Source organism: Gymnogyps californianus, chromosome 11 (assembly GCF_018139145.2).
Source record: "Gymnogyps californianus isolate 813 chromosome 11, ASM1813914v2, whole genome shotgun sequence".
Taxonomy (NCBI): domain Eukaryota; kingdom Metazoa; phylum Chordata; class Aves; order Accipitriformes; family Cathartidae; genus Gymnogyps; species Gymnogyps californianus.
Window position 1 is genome coordinate 7,983,738 of NC_059481.1, and position 18,994 is coordinate 8,002,731.

Genomic DNA, 18,994 nt, shown 5'->3' on the forward strand with positions numbered 1-18,994 from the left:
ATGTCATTGTTTACAAAGTATTTGCAAATATGACCTTCTGTTGTGTAAACAGGAGACTGGTAATTTTCCAGTATTCCAAAAACCTGGAAAGTTTTGGAAAAGTATTTCAAAACTTAGGCATTTTGATGAGATGATTATGTCATTTGTCTTGCCTTATCTTTGCGATTGGACAGGGTGCTAGATAATCTCATCTAGGCTCCCTTTCCCACAAAAGGTTGGACCATTTGATCTTTCGAAGTCCCATCCAACCTGGGCTATTCTGTGATTCTATGATCTTCTCTCCTTCCCCACACGAAAAAAGTGTGTCTACCTGTTATAGAGAAGAATATCTGGCTTCCAAATCAGTCCATCAGGAAAACGGACATTCTTCACTCCCGGGTATTCAGACGTGTTCCACTGTAGATAATGATCTGTCCAGTACTAAGACATACACACAAAAAGTAAGTTAGGTCATCTCATCCACTGGTTTATTGTAGTTCTCTAGGGACTGGATAGCCTGAAACAATAGGTGTTCTCTTGTTAAAGAGATACTATCTGACTTCAGGTAGTGAAATGTTTGGAAAGGGTGAATTAGACCACCTAGAGCTCAATGGAAAGCATAAAAATCTCATTTTCAATTCACACTGCAGTGCACATAACAGCCTATAAAAGAAGATCTGGGGTGCTTGTGTTTTATTGTTCATGCTGTCTCAGGTGCCAATTTGGGACAGGACAGATTTTCTTTTACAATTCATACGTTAACTTCAATTATGTTTCTCTTCATAGACAACTTTGTTTTCTGTTGTTGGAAATTCTCGGGTTGTGATAACTTGATTATAGACATGAGGTAGAGCAGCCAACAGTCACTGCTGACAGGGAAAACAACTGAGATGGCAGAATGGTTAATGCTAGCATAGGAGGTCTTAGCAGCTCCTGTGGCCTGAAGTTAGGCAACCTCTGAGGCAGATGCTCAGCAGCACTGCAGTGTCCCACAAGCTTCCTTCCTGGCTGGCACTTACTGCACTGGAGGCATCCGCCCTGGGGGCTATCCATGCTCCTTTCAGCCCGTCCTTGACAGCCAGTATAGGCAGGGAGTCTGTCGCAGTCAAACCAACAGGGGTTTGATCTGTGTTTAGCATTGCTAAATCCCAGATACTGTCATTGATGCATATGACCATGCACAGTCATGAGCAAAAGCGCTGCCCCGAACTGCAGGCAGCTGAGTACCATGGCAGCTCTAGCAAGCTGGTTACCTCCTGGTCTCCTGACAAACACTAGCATGAGCTACTGTATTTTCCTGAAACTGAGGTTGCACTTCACCCCTTACTAAGCAGATGACTTGTCGGGATACAAGGGTGGTTATTGTTGTGCGCAAAAGGTATAACTAAGAAATAAAGTTCATTTTGTTTCACACAATTTTTTTTCCTTATAATTTCTATGCTTCATGATAGTGTCCCTCTCTCTATCTCCATATTATGTTATTTACATTAACCTCACATAGCCGTAGGCATCACATAACTTACAGTGAAAAATTCTCCAGATTTACAGTGCTGAAGCAATGCCAAACATTAGTCTTTTAAAGGTAAACTTTGAAATGGGTGAGTAAATGTACAATACTTAGCCCTTCAACAGTCTATTGTCCCTTGTCAAAATCTTTGACAGACATTAAGGTCAGAAAAAATTTCCAATGGGTATTGTGTAGGTAATGTTACTGATCATTCTCATGGGGTATTCACGTCAAATTGTTCTATATAATTCCTTGCATTACTGTCACAGGCGAGTTTCAGTTTGATACACCGAACAAGTCCCCAGTTAGCCTCATGCTGCAAGTATTCAAATTCATTCTTGTACCTCTAGAACAGTGTTTGTAAATGACCATTTTGATGCATGCAACACGTCTAATAGCATTCATCACACATCTTTTGTAAAGCTTTTACTGTACAATTTCTTGGCCTGTGCTTCCATATTTATCTCATTCTTTTTTTAGTATGAATTTGTAGCGCCTTGTCACCTGGACAAATGATCTGAGTTGTGCATTGCTTTTTCCTTTTGCTTTACAGATAATAGTTTTTTACAGAAATCTTAAGTCAGAATATCTGATTGGCTCTGTTCATAGTTTTTTCTTTTCGCCACCTGCTCCATTCACAGTTCTCTAATTAAACTGTGTGTATTGCTCACACTCATCTATACACAGCCTCTATAAGCTGATCAACTGCTTCTTGTCTTTTTTTCCAGAAATTTTACATACATTTTTACAGTAAATTGTTTTACATGAACTTCCCGATAGACAAATGTCACTGTATTTTTTACCACTTCATCTTTTGTGGAATGCAGAAATACTGAGATCCTCGTGATACCTCTATTTTTTACGAAGTCCAGCAATGTAAACAAATACGATGTGTGGGTTTGAGGCATTTAAAGCTGTGGGCTCTTGTTGGCTTTAGGCGATTGATTTTCAGGAGCTGAAACAGGTCACTTTTGGAGTAGCGGTTGCAGGGCTGGGGCTGGCAGGCTGTGGGCAGCTGCTGCAAAACGTGCTGCCCATTGGCTTGGTTGTGTGCAGCAGGCTCTCCTGTTCATTTCCATCTGAATTGCATTACAATAATTTATATCAATATATCCAATGATTTCTTATTCTGACTTCTTTTAGGAGTTATCACGGCTGATAGGATGTAGCATAGGGTGACACTGAATGATGTAAAGACAGTCCAAAGGGCGATAGAAAACTTAATATTAAAGTCTGTATTAGAGATAGTGTTAAGCAGATTGTACAGTTGCTCTGTTTAGCCATGTGTACACAGTGCTTACCCATCCAGCTGGACAAAAGCTGCCTCATTTTGTTTTAACTTTAGAGCTACAATCTCCACTGTAGCTGAAGTACATTTGATGCGGATTAAAATAGCAAACAGCTCAGAGTACTTGGGTTAGTATTAATCTGTGTGACTAGGCAAGGCTCCTGTTGTAACTTAGATCAAGTTTAAGATTTTGATACTGAACAGTATTGCCATGGAGACAGTGGTCAGGATCAAAAGTCTGCATGTATAAATACTAGATTTATATTCCCCTTTCTCCCAGGTTAGTTTTTGTATTTAAGTATTTCAGTGATGATTACATAAAATATATTTAAGATACATCGCTGATTATACACACATACATATCAAGAAAGGGAGTGGAGAGGGAAGTTCAGGGAAAAACTTATTTCAGACCATTTAGCAGAATAAAATGACGTATGTTTGCCTTAAGCAGGCTTTGAATCTGTCTAGTATACCATTAATAGACAGTTAATATGCAAACACATTTCTTTTTTTTTTTTTTTAATGTGTATGCAGGCCATGAAGAGTGGCTACATTTTTTGTAGTAATCAAGTGATCTGCTCATTGCAGTTTTAACATGCTCCACATACAGTATGTGCTAAGGTGAATAAATCAAAAGAAATATAGAATATATAAAAGAATCAGGAATTTCCTTAGGGGAAAACCAGAACAATCTCAAAAAGGATAAGGATGCTGTGGGATAAAAGAGAAGGAAAATAAATGATAGCTTCTTGAGTATGAATTGTCGTCCGTTTTCCTGGTAAGAAATCATAGCAACTGTTGTCATTGTAGCTCAAAGCCAAAAACACATTATACTTGACAGATTTAATCTTACTGTACAACAAGCCTGTAAAATAACATGAACTGAATGCTTCTTCCATGTCAACTTTTCTTTGTGAATAAATGGAATAGCCATGCTATCCTTTGTAGGTCATCAAAATAGTCTTTCATTTGTTTCCTAAGGCCTACCACGGTGCAAGAGAGGTGCTCTATAAAAAATGTTACAATAAAAGAAAAAAGAATACAATGAATGAGCTGGTTAAAGAAACTGAAAGGTGTAAAGTTTCTGCAGAAGCAGCCTGATTATCTTGAATAATAAAACTCTTCTGTAAACCTTTACTTAACCCAAACAGTTTTGTTTCTGTAATACAGATGGGAATTCAACTAATGGCAAATTCTCATCCTAGCTGCTATAGTATGAAGAAAGCTCCCCATATCACCCTGTCTTTGTAAAGCACAAATTTATAGTAGAAATGTTTTGTGGAAGCATTAGGAGCCCATAGTAGTCAGTATGGTAAGAAGCATCTTCTTAATTCTAAGTCTTAATTTAAACTAATGCAAAAAAATAAGTCAGAATAAATCTGTGTAGGCTCCTTTGCTTAGGAGCAGCTCTCTTGCTAGTTAACCTTTCAGAGAAAAGAAATTCAAAACACTCTCACAAAGTTCTTGAATATTCTATTATCTGTTGCATTTATCAAAAAGTGAGTGAAACTTACTCCTGCCCAGCAATGCCAGCCGTAAGTTAATGGGGGCAAAGTTCTCTGCTGTGGTATCTAGTGGTGGCAATAGTTATGGTTAAATAATAAGAGAAGATGTGAAATTCTGTGACAACTATAGCAACTAAACGTTGCAACAAAAGGTAAAATAAAGCTACAGTTTGAAAAATGAGCACCCTATGTGGGCAAAACAAACTGGGAAACCAGGAAAAAGTATACTGTTCCCAGCTGAACATTAGGAAACTGAACTGATGTTCCAATACCCATTTTAGTCATGAAAGTGAGATACACAATTTAAAGAAGTTACCAAAAACCCCTCTGATGTTCACAGTTAAATTCTGGTGACGACCTATGTTTAAACATTTTGCACAACAGGGGAACAGCATGGCCATTTTAATTAAAATCCTCTTGCAGTTTTTTAAGGAGATAGACAGCAAAGCAAGTAGGATGGCAGAGACATTCAGTTAGGACAGTGGCAGCAGCTCTCAGGAGATAATGAACCTCTTTGGAACAATTTTTCCCCTGCATCAGAAGAACTGTCTGATGATTTTCAGAGTGTCAATCAGAAAGCTGTTAGACGAAATGCATTTCTTGCATGTGTAGTTCTCTTTCACAGTCAAATCATTTACCACAACATAATGGATTTGTTGAAATTAGTGATAGGGCACTTGCACCTACAGTTACTCTACCTGGGACTCTTAGGACACCGTTATCTTACGACAATCAGGAGTGCAGCGTGACTACATCAACTACAACAAGTTAGTAACTTACTTAGACGTAGTGACTCAAATTCTTAAAAGTTTTCAGAAATACCTGAAACATCAAGATTTAAATCTCAGCCTTACAGTTTTCCATTCAGCTTAGCTTTTCTCACTATGTGGCAAGATACAGAACAAAAGCTTGGAAGTTTCCTAAAATTCAAACCCCTCACCAGATTAAACTCAAAGACCAAAGAGGAAAAAAAACATACTTTGTTTCAAAACTTACCATTTGTAGCCAGATGTTTGTTGTTAATACTTGATTCTTTTCATCCTGGGAGGAAGGAGAAGGAGAGGAAGAAGAAAAAAGCAAACCACAGCTTAGTACCATACAGATAAAACAACACCGGTAAATATATTTGACTATTATGAAATAGCCAGTTGTGCTAAGGTACCTTTCAAAGCAAAGGGAATCATTGCCTCTACCTTACTGCAACAGAAGTTTTCACAGGTACTTTTTAATGTATTTTGTGTTACCACAGTCAATCAAACTGTTTCCTGAGGGTATCCTTCTGCCAGACTCTTCCCTGGGGCTCCTTCTTTAATAAAGAATCTCAAAAGGCAAAGCAGATTACAGTAAGAGTTGCCTGTTTCACCTTTGTTAGGAGCAGCCCTCTCACCAATTAACCTTACACACCAGACATATGCACTTAGTAGAAAAAATATTGAACAAAGAAAGTGTGACTAGCTCAGATGATGTGTGTTGAGGCCATATTGAGTGGCTTTTTAACAGGCAAGTAGCATCACTGATATCAATGGAACTGTACAAAACATGTTGTATCAGCTTTACCAGAAAACTGTTGTCAGGGCAGAACATTATTCTGCATGGAACAGTTCCAATTTGAAGGCCTTCCCCCTTGCCTCCTGTGACTATTTGATGTAAGTTCAGGTGACACAATAAGCATCTTCATGCTGCAGTTAATTAAAGAGTTTAATTCTTCAATTCTCAGTGATTCAGCACTTTTCCTCTCTATTTACTGCTTCATCACCTCCATGAACCTTACTTTTTCAAAAGTATCTCAAGTCAAACAACTCATTTAAATGGCATCCTGGGGAAACAGGTCTCTTTAACCCTTTGGTTTCAGGAATACGTTATTAAGCTGCATTGAATTAGCATACTGAAGGCATTGCTGAAGATGTCAGCCAGGCAAAGCAGTAATTAATTTGCAATAGTAGCTGTTATTCTCTAGCCATACAAACATTAATTTGGTGCCTCTCTCAACAACCTGCTTATAGCATTAGGGCACAACAAAACTAGTTTGCATGGGATCTTTAATTCATGAATGAAGAAACAGTCCTTAAGAGATCATTCATATCACCATGAACTAAAGTCTATAGACAAGTGTTGCAAGTTAAGGACATGTAAAACCTATATACATTTCTATTCATCATAGCCATTTTTAGGTCAGATGTAAATACCACCAATGATAACTTATCATTAAAAGTTCAATAGCGTTTTCTCAAAGCTCTGCGTGCTGTCCCAGATGAACATGACAAGTTCCTATAATGGAATGTCCCATCTATTGCACCTGAGCAAAGCTGAGAGCACCACTGCTGTGTGGTTTCTCTGCAGGGCAGACAGTAGTTGTGTTGCTTTGCACAGGCGTAACTAGCTACTCAAAAGTGCAGAGCAATTCAGAATCCATTATGTTGTGGGAAGCTTGTTTCAGGACTATTAGCTGAATGACATGTACTCCTGCATGGTTAAACTCTGAGTTAAACTCACATTTTATTCCCAGTGTGATCTCTTTCTGTACATGAATGGCCCCAGCCTTAGCTTAGTGATGTTTCAAAAATTGCCTTTCCAGTAGCATGAAAAGATTGTACTAAAGCTGGAGTGCTGCTGATGCTTAAGCTAATGATACGCCATGGGGATTTATTTTGAAGCCCTGAGCCCACAGCATAGTCAGATGACCTATTTTAGGAGTACCAGAAAGGAGCTCTACTATCAACCAGCACACATCACAGAACCAGGCTAGAGAGCCATCGCTGAGCAGTCAAACTAGCAGAGCTGAGGGGGACGGTAGACTTTTAATCCAGCTGTGCTGCTGGCAGAATCATTCAGCTGCTTGCCACTGCCAGGCAGCTGGGCACACTGCAGAGCCATCGCAGGTTTGCCTGCAGGAGACTCTGCAGACGTATTCTGAAAGCCAAGAGTTATTCTGAACAGTGATCTTTCATTCAAACCTCGCTCAAAGAGGGTATCCTGAGAGTATTGACTCAAAAGTAACTTGTACAGTGAAGACAAGCCCTAAATGAAGATGGCCCATGCTGTTTTTCTGGTGTTTCATTTTAAGCATTTAGAGCCTGAAAGAGTATATTTGAACAAAATAACTCCCACTTGGATCACTATATTTAAGGTTCCATCAGTGTTTGAATCGTAAATCCCATCGTTGCTCCTCAGCTATAAAAACTTTGCTGCATGCTGAGACTTGGTTTATAGTGATGGGTTTTTTATAGTGTTTGTTGGAGCAAATGACTTCCAACATTTTAGCCATTATTGGATTGACTCACCCATCACTAGAGGAAAGATTCTGGTTTTAGAGGGTTTGTCCCTCTCTGTGGTCCCAAGTGAAGCTGGTGAAAGGTGGGGCAGGAGACATCCTGCAGGGTTTCTCCCGGCTAGGAGAGTTTTTTAGACACTGTTTTAAAAGCTTTACAGCAAACTGCATTAACACTGTTTTTCATCAGAGTTGTGCAGTACTTCCCCATAAAATGATGGGTGGACTTGAAATGCTTCATAGAACTTCACCAATTTTTGTCACTTTGCAATATTTTGTAAACACTTACAGAAAAAGTGTTGAACACAAAAGCAAGGTGGCTCCTATTACAAACCCCTTCTATTATAAGGGAGCAAAGAAAAAGGACTTCACAATATATTCTGAGATGCTGGGAAAATTGGTCAGAGAATGAGACCAGAAACTATATCATGTTGTTTGAATTGGTGTGGTTTTTTCCCATACCAGCTACTTCAGGTTACTTGATGTTCAGATAGTACTCGCCAAGTAGCACAGCTAATGAAGAGTTAGGTTTCATTCATGCAGTGGGAGGTGGGTGGGAGGCTACTTCGGTCTACTTGATTCATAACTGTAGTCATGATGTGTGAGGGCAGATGGCAAATTGCTACTGGCTGCTTATCACGTTATTTTATGGCAGTGTAGTTAATGAAGGGAAAGTAGCTGACATCACGAAGGCTTGAACGGTCCTTCATTTGTTTTTGAAGGTAGAGGTAACAATTTCTGGAAGTTTTTGAAGGGAATTGCACTGTCTCCATTCTTCCAGTTCCCATCTCTGGTTTTGTCTATCTTTTCAATTTGAACAGTCTGTCAGACTGATCACCTTTGGAAACACAGTACCAGATTCTCACATTATCCTTCCCTTACCCTGTGTTCAACAGAATATATAAAAGAAGAGATGGAAATTTGACAATGCTTTGTGAAGGGCATTAGCCTGGACATTAAAAACTTTGTAAGGAACATTTTTTGCTGACTTTCAAAAGGATGTCGGCACATCTAGTATCCACACTAGAAAAGCTATGCAGCGAAAAGCAAGGAGAAAAAGAAGTAAAATAAGCCTGCATGCCTATAGACTGGCATGCAGACAGTAACATGCAGCACCTAGCAAGAAACACATACTTCCCAGAAGACTTGCATAAACTGATGTCCTGACTAGTAGCTGTAATTCTTGCACTTCAAATCCAGATTGTTTATTTTTACATGGTTGACTCTCACCTGAATTACAGAAAAAGTAATGTCTCTTTGAACTGGGCTTCAGTTACTGTGAACCTTAATAAAAGAATTTGTAAAAACATTTTAAGATGTCGTGGTTTAACCCCAGTCAGCAACTAAGCACCACGCAGCCACTTCCCCCTTCCCCCTCCCAGTGGGGTGAGGAGGAGAAAAGGGAAAAAAAGTAAAAACTCATGGGTTGAGATAAGAACAGTTTAATAACTAAAGTAAAATATAATACTAACAATAGTAATAATGAAATATAATAATAATAATAGTAATGAAAAGGAATATAACAAAAAAGGAGGGGGGGAAGGGGAAAAAAAAATCAGTGATGCACAATGCAATTGCTCACCACCCGCTGACCAATGCCCAGTTAGTTCCCAAGCTGCAATCCGCGCCTCCTGGCCAACTCCCCCTGTTTATATACTGGGCATGACGTTCCATGGTATGGAATACCCCTTTGGCTAGTTCGGGTCAGCTGCCCCGGCTGTGCTCCCTCCCAGCTTCTTGCACACCTGCTTGCTGGCAGAGCATGGGAGACTGAAAAGTCCTTGGCTTAAGATAAGCGCTACTTAGCAACAACTAAAACATCAGTGTGTTATCAACATCATTCTCACACTAAATCCAAAACACAGCACTGTACCAGCTAGTAAAAAGAAAGTTATCTCTGTCCCAGCCGAAACCAGGACATAAGACATCCCTTGTTATAGCAATAATGGTTCCTGATTGGTACCTCATAGCAAGACTGAAGTTAATAGTTGTAGTCTGAAGTTAAAAATGGGCTAGCAGTCAGTGAGAGACACGTAAGGCACTCCCTGTATAGATTTTCACTTTTGTTTGCTTGAATGTCATCCTACTGAAACCAGCAGGTTAATCAGTTCATTAGCTCTTACCTCATTGTCTCAGCACTTGCTCATTAAACATTCTCAACATCTTCTGATCCACAATGTCAAATTACTAGCACCTATTGACATTTTTTTCCCCACATCATTTAAAACCCTGTTATGGTTAATTTTTGCTTCACACAGCTTGGGGTTTTCTTCCTCTTCCTTTTTAGGGTCATGCACTGAGCTCACTGAACTGTATAAGGTGAAGAATCCTGAATTCTTATAGGATTAGTACTGAGAGAACGGGCTGGGGAGTGAGTTAAGCACTCATAAAATGGCCGGTTGACAAAAGATTGATGCTATGGCCATACTTTAGGCAGCCAGAGTGACAAGATGAATCTGAGCTCCTTGAAACTTGCGGAGAGTAGTGAAGGGGCTGGACTTCTCCATTCCTGCCCATCATGCTGGTGCACACCAGCACCCTGGGTGGCCAACCTCCAGAAGAGGCCAGAGCAGCATGTGGTCCAGCTTCACCCACCTGGACCCCATCTGAAAACACCATAGTGACCTCGCATTCTTTATAACACTAAGTCGACATGGGGGACTATGGCAATTATCCTTTCCTCATGTTCCAAAGTTAATGCTAAACTTTTGTATTAAAGGTGGCTGAAGGCTTCTTAGTGGTGCAGGCAAAAGCGAATTTTGCTATCTCAGGGGTGAGGATAAAAATCAGTCACTTAAAAAAGCCAGCCTGATGCTTCTGCAAGGACACTGAAATGAAAAGTGCAGCTGCTTGCCAAGGACTGCCTCTAGTCATCCATAGGTGGGGGCTGTAGCTGCAGCGAGTCTTGATCTTGAAGAATGTAGTAAAGGGTGCGGAGTCAGGCTGCCCTGTAATGGGTGCACATTCATTACTCCTGAAACCTAAGGCAACACCTACATTGCACCTGCCAAAAGGCAAGATTAATTAAAATGCAAATTTGGATGGAATTAAGGAATGTTTGGTTTTTTGCATAGGAATAAAAAGCTACATGGAGAGTTGGCAATGTGAAACAGGTTTTTTAGGTGATATAAAGATGAAGAAAAAGGCAATATACAGGATTTGTGAGATGAAAGAGATTTGAACTCCTGATGCCTCTTCCCCACCTGACCTCGCTTTCACCACAAAAGGAATAGGTTAGTGCAATTACCCTTCACTTCTCCAGTAGTCAGCAATATACCTTTTTATCATAGTCAAATGTTTTTGACTCCGCTTACAGCATATATTTCCGATTATGCAGAAAATGCTGTATAAACAGGCATTACCAATGCATAAATAATATTAATAATATTTTATCATCCAGCATGTGAGGCTTAACACCAGGAACAGGCCACAGAATGTTTCTGATTTCTTGAAAACAGATGCAAAAAGTGCAAAATGATTCAATAAAAAGTCAGAAGTGGAAAATATAAATTTTCACTGTTTCACTGCATTTTTCTCGAGACCACTTCAAACTTAAACACACATTTATATTTGGTGTTCTGACTTTTGCCATATCAGTGAGATTTTTATATAAAAACAGAGCTCTGACATCTATGACTTAATCTTGTAGTGGTACAGCCTGCTGCTGGGAAGCAACACTCCTTCAAAATTACAGCAACTGTTACAAACTGTTTAAACTGTTTAAACAGAGTGTAAGATGATGTGTCTTACTACACAGCCCAGTCAGCATGGTGTGCCAATTCTGCATGACTTTGCCTTGGGCTTGTGCTTGCTTTAGGCCGGCTCCCTTGACGTCAGCTGCTAATTTGTTGGTGCTAAAAACCTCCTGAAAGTTGGTCTTCATTATTTTATACTCAACCACTCCACGCTGCTAGTGACCTTAGTCAAAGTTGAAGGCATTTCGGACATTACCCTTTCTTCTCTTCCACATTCCACTTCAAAGCCAAATTCAGCCCTGAGGCACCTTCACTGCTAGGATGATATCTGACTCTGTGACTTTCTCCCTCCCAACTCAGATTCTCTCTGCCTCTTTCAGACCTTTAGGGATAAGGTGTTGCAGCTGTGCTCGAGATTTAGCTAAATATCTCCTGTAGCATTAAGGTGAGTTTTGCAGTTAAATCTCTGAAGTGCAGCCTGAAAATGTCTTCCTTACTTTGTGTGCTTCTTGATCTTTGATTTAATTTCTTCTAGCTTTTTTTTAATCAAAGAATTAAAATCTTAAGGCAACCCAAAATCTCAGTAGTTAATTAAAGTGAAATTTGAAAAGAAAACTTCTTTTCTGTTGAGCTCTTAGGCTTATTAGATTTGTGACAGATGGCATATGAATTACTCTTCATACTCTCTGCATGCTGAAGGTCTTTGAAATAGAGAACTGCTCTGTAGAATTTCCCCACCTAACTGGGGAAAGAGGAGTTTTGTTGCTGGAGATAACACAGACTGGCACAGATTGCTGCCACTATCCCTTTTTATTTTTTGAGAAGTCTGACTTTGGACTGTAAATTCAAAGAGGAGCAAGGCAATAAATGGCTATTCTGGGACTAAGTGAAATACTTAGAGTTATATGGGAAACAGAGTTCCCCTGTAGGGAGACCCCCTCCTCAGTCTCCCCATGGCCCCCACTTTCATTTGTGATACAGTGAGTAAAGTTTATTGAAGTCCCCTAAATCTCTAGCCAGGAACAATGCAGGGCAAATCTTTGGCATATTGCCAACACAACCTGCTGTCCTAAGCACTTTCCATAATCTTGAAGGGCAGAGTGGCAGTACCAATCCCAGATGCAGTGACAGTTCCTCTGTTTCCTATTTGAATTAAAAAATCAGCCTCTTCACATCATGTGAATGGTGCAGCAGAGCTGAACAAGAACCTATGCTAGAATGTACAGCTGAAAATGAGAATGCAGCTGAAGAGTATTTGTGAAAGAGTTGAATCATCCGTGCAAAGTGTTTGGGCTAATGACTGTTGTATATATTGGCTCAATTTTATACGCAAATTTATAAATATTTGTAGGAGGGGGCCACCGTTAATCCAGTGAAGTTTCCTGCATGACAGAGGCGGGATTAAGGTCTGACTCTGCACTCGCATTCTATTTATTTATTGTTCTTGTTTTGTTTTAGAACCATGACCTACATTCAGTGATTCCTCTGTCTGGCCATATTTACAGAACTATTTCTTGTACAAATTAAGGAGTGGGCCACACTTACTAGAACTAATGCTGGATAAACCAAACATTCCAGCTCAAGCTACCTCTCTTCAGCAGATAATGCTCTGTGACAGCCAGGACCTCATCTTGCTATTACTTCAATTCTGTGCAGCTTCTCACCTTCAAAATATGACCTATCTTCGTAAATGTTTACTTAATCAGAGTGTAATGTTTAAAGTTCAAGATATGGAAGATTTATTTCAAAACAATATCTACTTATGTCATCTTCCTTTGAACTGCACACATCCAGGCTGGCCTACACATATATGTGTAATGCCATTTTCTTTATTACTGGGGCTGTGGAGTAATACAGTGCCAGCAGTACTTAAAGCTAGCCAGCTATGCTGTACTGGGTCTAACTTTTGGGTATTACTCTTATGGCACATGATACTTAGTATTTGTAGAGCATTTTCCTGTCTTGACAGTTTGTAAGCATGTCCCATCAGGAACATGTGAAATTGTTCAGACTACTTATCTTTTTGGTGTTTTTTACTGAATTATTATAAATGTGATTATTTGAGTAGAAAATCAACAAATGCTTTTTAAAAAATGACTTTGTAAATCTTCCTTCTAACCTACAAGCACATTATTTTCAGCGAATTAAACACAAGGAAAATGGTGCCTAGCTACAAATAACAATGCAACAGTGCCAAATAAATACTTTACAGTACTGCTATGAAACTGTTCCATAGCATTACAGATTTCAGCACTGCTAGAAATATCCTTAGCAGTGCAGTCTTTGCACACAGTTATGCAGCTCAACATGTAGCAGCTTAGACTGCCACATCTGCTGACACTAGTTCCAGATGTATGCATGTAGTAACAAGGACCAGCAGAAGAGACGGGCTGAGGAACAGAGCAGAAATAACGCAGACTGTTACCACAAATGGAAACAAGCATCTGCTGTTGGGTGCAGAGGGTTCCTGGGATAGGGTATGCAGAGGCACAAGCTTTAGCCATGGTGAACCCCATTATGGTGAGCTCCTAGTTTCATGTAGTGGAAACTGCAATGGGATGGTCTGCAAGTCACTGGGCAACACTGGTAAGAAACAGCATCCAGCAGCTGGGAGGAAGGGAATGGGAGAGGAGGAAAGGAAATCTCCTGGTGTGAGTGGTGGAAAGATGCCCTGAGCACTAGACTAATGCGCTTACCCACCGTTACAATTCAGACTTAGTGACCATAGAGCTTGACCTATGTGTAAGTCTAAAAAAAATGGGGATTTTCAAGTATGTGTTCTGCATGGGTATTGAAGCCTGGAGTTCACCTATCCCATGCACTGTTCAGGTGCACAAGAAGGAGAGAAACAAAACAGTGAGGAAGTAAACCTGAATACAATAGACAAGTGTGCTTCTGCTTATAGCTGAAGTTCTGTGAAAGTTTTAAAGGTTTCTTGAGTTAAAATGCTAAAATGTTACTAAAGCATTCTGTGCTGCTGGGATAGGAGTAGATGCTCATTTTTGGCCTTTTGAATATCTTAATTTTTTCTTTAAAATAAAAATTAGAAAAATGTCTGAATTTTACCTGGGTTAAGGTTGAGTTTGGAGTGTGAGATGAGGAGTCTGATTGCTTTGTTTAACTTAATTCAGGTGAAATTCGGGGGGGGGGGTGTATTTGTTTTGGGTTTGTTTTTTTTTTTATAAATTGTGCTGTGTGCGCTCTGTTTTGCAAGTCTGAAAAACTCCAGTGGCTTCTCCACACCAACTAATCTTACATGCTTTTGCAAGAAACATTTGCTCTCTCCTCAACTACTTTATCTTGCTGTACAAGAAAGGTGGAGTTTGCTCAAACTGTACACAGGTCTTCCCAGATGGATGCAAATCTTACACAGCAGAAAAGCTGCTGGAGAAAGAGCATAGAAGAGCTATCTTAACTCTGGGCAGAGCATCTGCGTGAGGAGCCTCCTTAAAATGTGGGAATGCGTTTCTGTTCCATATGTACTCTGACAAGGTCTGACAGTCGTGCTTGCCATTGACTGAAATAGGGCTTTGTCCTGGCAGAGGGCTTGAGATGTATTTTCACTGAGTTTCACAGTAAAGAGGCGGAGATTATAAATATGTGTAAGAGCCTCATGATGTACCATTTCTGTTACCATGGGGACATAATTGTAATAGCAGTCTTTTTTCTTTTTTTTCAGTACATCATTATTAACAAGAGATTGTATTTAGATTTGAACACATTCATCTTTGCAAGACAAGCAGGGATCAGGTGTATGAAATGAGCAGAGTATAGTATAGCTAATAACATACTTCAGCACATCTTGTGTGAAAAAGATATTCTTTTGAAGAGCAAGAGGGGGAGGTTGCATTTTTTCAAGTTATCTTATGAATTCCCATGATTCACTGTAGGTTTCACTCAGTTCAATTATTAAATATAGGATAGAGCTTAAAGTGCAGTTACATTTATTGTGAGCATGCAAAGTAATAACTGTGTTCTGTTGCTTTATTTACAACTAATTCTTGATTCCATTGTATTCCACGGCAGACTCCCATTGAGAGGACTGAACCCTGAATTAGTGTTAAATACTGGCTCTAGGTGCTGATTATCATTGCCAGTCTGACACACATAGGCATCCAGCTCCAAACGCATGCTGGGATCTGGGAACTACCAACCATTCCACAGGCTAAGAGGGAATAATAGAGCCCCCATAGCCCCACTCCTTAGCGTTAAAACAAGAGGGAATCAAAGCTTTTGAACTTGATTTATTTGCCTAGAGGTTAGCTGCAAAACATAGAAGTTGAAAGGTCAGGTTGTTAAAGCCAGATGTACCAATAATGCCAGGACAGCATTGTATCAAAGGATTTGACTCTATTTTTATTCTTGCTAATCAACTTTAAGTCATATTTGACTTTTTATTAAGCCTTTCTCCTCAAAATGTTCAAATGTCATATGGAAATGCTGTTATAGCATGTATATTTAGCAAACTAAAGTGGAAGGAAAGCAGGTGATTTCTTCAAGGAGAGAAGAGAAAGTTAGGGGGGAACAAGGAGCTGAACACAAAGCTGTCTCTTCCTCTCTCTTTGTGTGATCAGAGCACACAGCTCCAGTACCAGGCTGCTGCTGGCATTCTTCTGTCCTATTTTTGTGAATAACAGCAACAAATTTCCACACCTGACCAGAGCATGTTGTCCATGTTTTAGCATCAGTTCACATGCTGAAACTGCAGAACCTTTGAGGAACACAGAGCCACAGAGATAGAGGCATCTGGCTAGGACACAACCATGAGGAATAGCTCTGTCCACTACAAACGGACATAGTTAAAGCCAGCTTCACAGCACCAGTTAGCAAAGTGCCATTACTCATCCCAGACAGTCTCTCTAACTATACTATCTTATCTCCGTCTTTCGAAGTGTAAGCAAATTAACCAAGAAGGAGTAGCTCCAAAATTCCTGTGATATGTAACATAATCCATTATCCTCGATGTCTTGGGGGTCTCTGTTCAATCTAGGATACAGCACAGACATCACTATGGCAATTGAAAAATTCCCTGGAGAAGGGTATAGTACAAAATACATTGCTTATCCTGCTGAACGTCTCTGCAGCTCTTGACACAGAAGTATTACAAAGACACCTTAATAACTCAGGAAGAGAGGATGAATCAACATTACAGAAATTCCAGTTATTCCTTACCCTACATCCTCTGAGGGACAGGTTTGAGAGTCCTCTTTTACAGGGTTTTCATTTTCAACTTTCCCTAAAAATCCGTATGGTCCCCATTTCTCTTTAATGCCTGTAAAGAATCACTGACAAAGGTATTGAGAAACCGTGAGCTTGGCTGAGAGGAATATATTGATGAACATCAACTGTGTGTCTGTCTCTTCACAAATGCAACAAGCGTCATGACTGAAATATCGGAACACCTACGCAGTCCTTCAGGCTGCTGTTTTCTGCAACACGAAAGAGCAAACTCTCTCCTATGAAAAGAATATTTCTGTCTGGTGGGGTCAGAGATTGAGTGAGCACTCCAAAATCCATAAAAATGCTTATTTGAATTTCTTGAGCTCAGTGAGTGGTTCAGTCAAACTTAGCAGTGCTTATTATTTTTTTTCTTCATTCTTGCATTTAGTAACATCGGTGGTAGTGGGTAAAAGGCCTGCTTCTTTCCTCTCAAATACTTAACTGACACAACTGTGTAGTTATTGAGAGTAATTATGGTGATGCCAGCCACAGAAATATGTTAATACTCATGGCTGAACACAGAAAACAAGCCAATAAAAGTCTGAAGTAGTAGTGCTGTATAATTAAACATGTGCATGGGTCCACCAACTTTGCACATGGTTGTCGATCGTCTTCCCTTCAGGCTACTCCGTTATGAGGATCATATAAGCAATACAGAGATGTGATTATAGGCCATGCAAATATGGCTTCACATCACTACCAGAGGATTTTGGAGAGATGAACTGGATAAATACCATATTCTTATGTTGCTGCCAATGAGCAGCAACATGGCTTCATGCCATGCTCTTAGCACTTCCCAGTTAGCTGTTGTTGAAGCCAGTGTTAACAGCCTTTCCTTTTTACAAATCAAATTCTAGTTTCAGATAACAGGCATGAACATGCAAGCATAAGTGAAGGTTAAATCCGAATATACATTTACTTCAGGCTTCTTCTGGTTGGTCTTGGAAAATAATTCTTCTAATTTTGAATAAATTAAAAACTCAAAATAAAGCAGTTAACACATTAAAAATAAATTATTTAAGTATTTAAGATTCTAAGTTAATTTTAAAAGATTTCTTTTTCTATGTAAGCGCTTGTACATGTATGTTCCCTGCTGCCAACCCATTGTGAGATCTTCCTTTTTATTTTTTTTGCCTTTTTTGTAACTCAGAGATATATTTAGATTGGGAACAGTTGGATTGTTTAGTAGTCTATTCAGGCAAACATGGTGAGGAGTTCAGGAGAAACTGAAGAATTCACATCTGTATCATCTAAATTTGAAGTAATTAACATTTGAATGTTTTTATGTTAATACACTGTTCATAGATAGAAAAGTGTTTGCTTGCAATCCATTGACAATACTTTGCTCAACCGCTGTCAGCACTATTAGATTTGTATAAAAAGTTTTTATAGTGTTTGCTTTTCTGAGAGAAAAGCAGGCACTGTATCCGCACAGGTCTGAGAATACAGCCCTAAAATGAAACAGAGAACAGAAACAGAATACCACCTACTCGATTGTTCAAGAGCCACAGCCCATCAGGACTACCATTTAAAAATGTTAAACCACTACTGGTAATCTAATCTAGTCCCCAAGCTCCTCTGGTAACACAGGTGCCCCCAAGGTTGGTGTTAAGAGGTTAGGTGCATTGCTTTAGCAGCACTTCCTGCCTTCCCTTGCCATCATCCCTGAAATTGCTGCAGCACCTTTTCTGCCAACTTGTGGACCCACACAGATCACGTTATAGGAGCGGGGCACAAGCTGTGATGGTTAGGTGTGGGTTGCTTTTTCCCAGATAATTCATCCAGCCCACAGCATCTTCCCACAGCACTTCCAGAAGCCGTCCCAGAAAAGAAATGGGTCCAGCAGAGGCAACCACCTGCATTTGAACTCCTTCCTCAGTGCAGATTGACACTGCAGTCAGAGGCAAATCAAATCCAGGAAGAGCCAAGTCAACTCCCATCTTTATGTGCACAGTAAAACAGGCTTTCCCAAGAAGCACCAGATTTATAGAGCATGTAATTAGTCTGTGTGCGCACAAAAACCGCAGCAGACGAGCAGAGAGGCTAGACTGCACACACAGAGTGCATTGGCTCATGCCACGGCTGGGACTGAACCTGCAGGTCTCCCAGGAGCCTGGGAACAGGGAAGTAATTTAACAGGCAAAGAAGGTTTGAAAATGCTGATCTAATACTTTACTTGTATTTTATGGAGCCAGATCCTCAGCCGATGCAGATCAGTGTAACTCCGCTATCTGAGGACAAGAACATCGCTAAAGAAAAATATGGGGCTTTCAAACATTTCGTACAAATTTCCACAGACTGTAACAAGCTGATCCATATTGGTCAAAACAAAGGATATGAACTTGTGTATTAAGTAGTGACATGATATATTGGCTAGTACTTGAATATGACAGAAATATTGTCATTTTAACTGTATATAGTCTTTAAAAAAAAGAGGAACAATTCTGTATATTACAGGAAGTATATTCATTTCAGTCCCCAAACTTCTATGAATTAAAAGCTTTGTATAAGGACAAGTATTAGCTAGCCAGA

The 18,994-nt window shown here is 39.7% G+C and overlaps 1 protein-coding gene across 1 annotated transcript in view; it reads right to left on the reverse strand.

Moving 5' to 3' along the window:
- The window catches only part of CHRFAM7A (CHRNA7 (exons 5-10) and FAM7A (exons A-E) fusion), a 43,415-nt gene that overhangs the window by 13,768 nt on the left and 10,653 nt on the right, over positions 1–18,994 (reverse strand). The window contains exons 3-4 of the mRNA XM_050903247.1: positions 5,276–5,320; positions 311–420 (exon numbers count right to left, since the gene is read on the reverse strand). Coding sequence (XP_050759204.1) covers positions 311–420; positions 5,276–5,320 — 155 coding nt within the window. The remainder of the gene's footprint in view (positions 1–310; positions 421–5,275; positions 5,321–18,994) is intronic.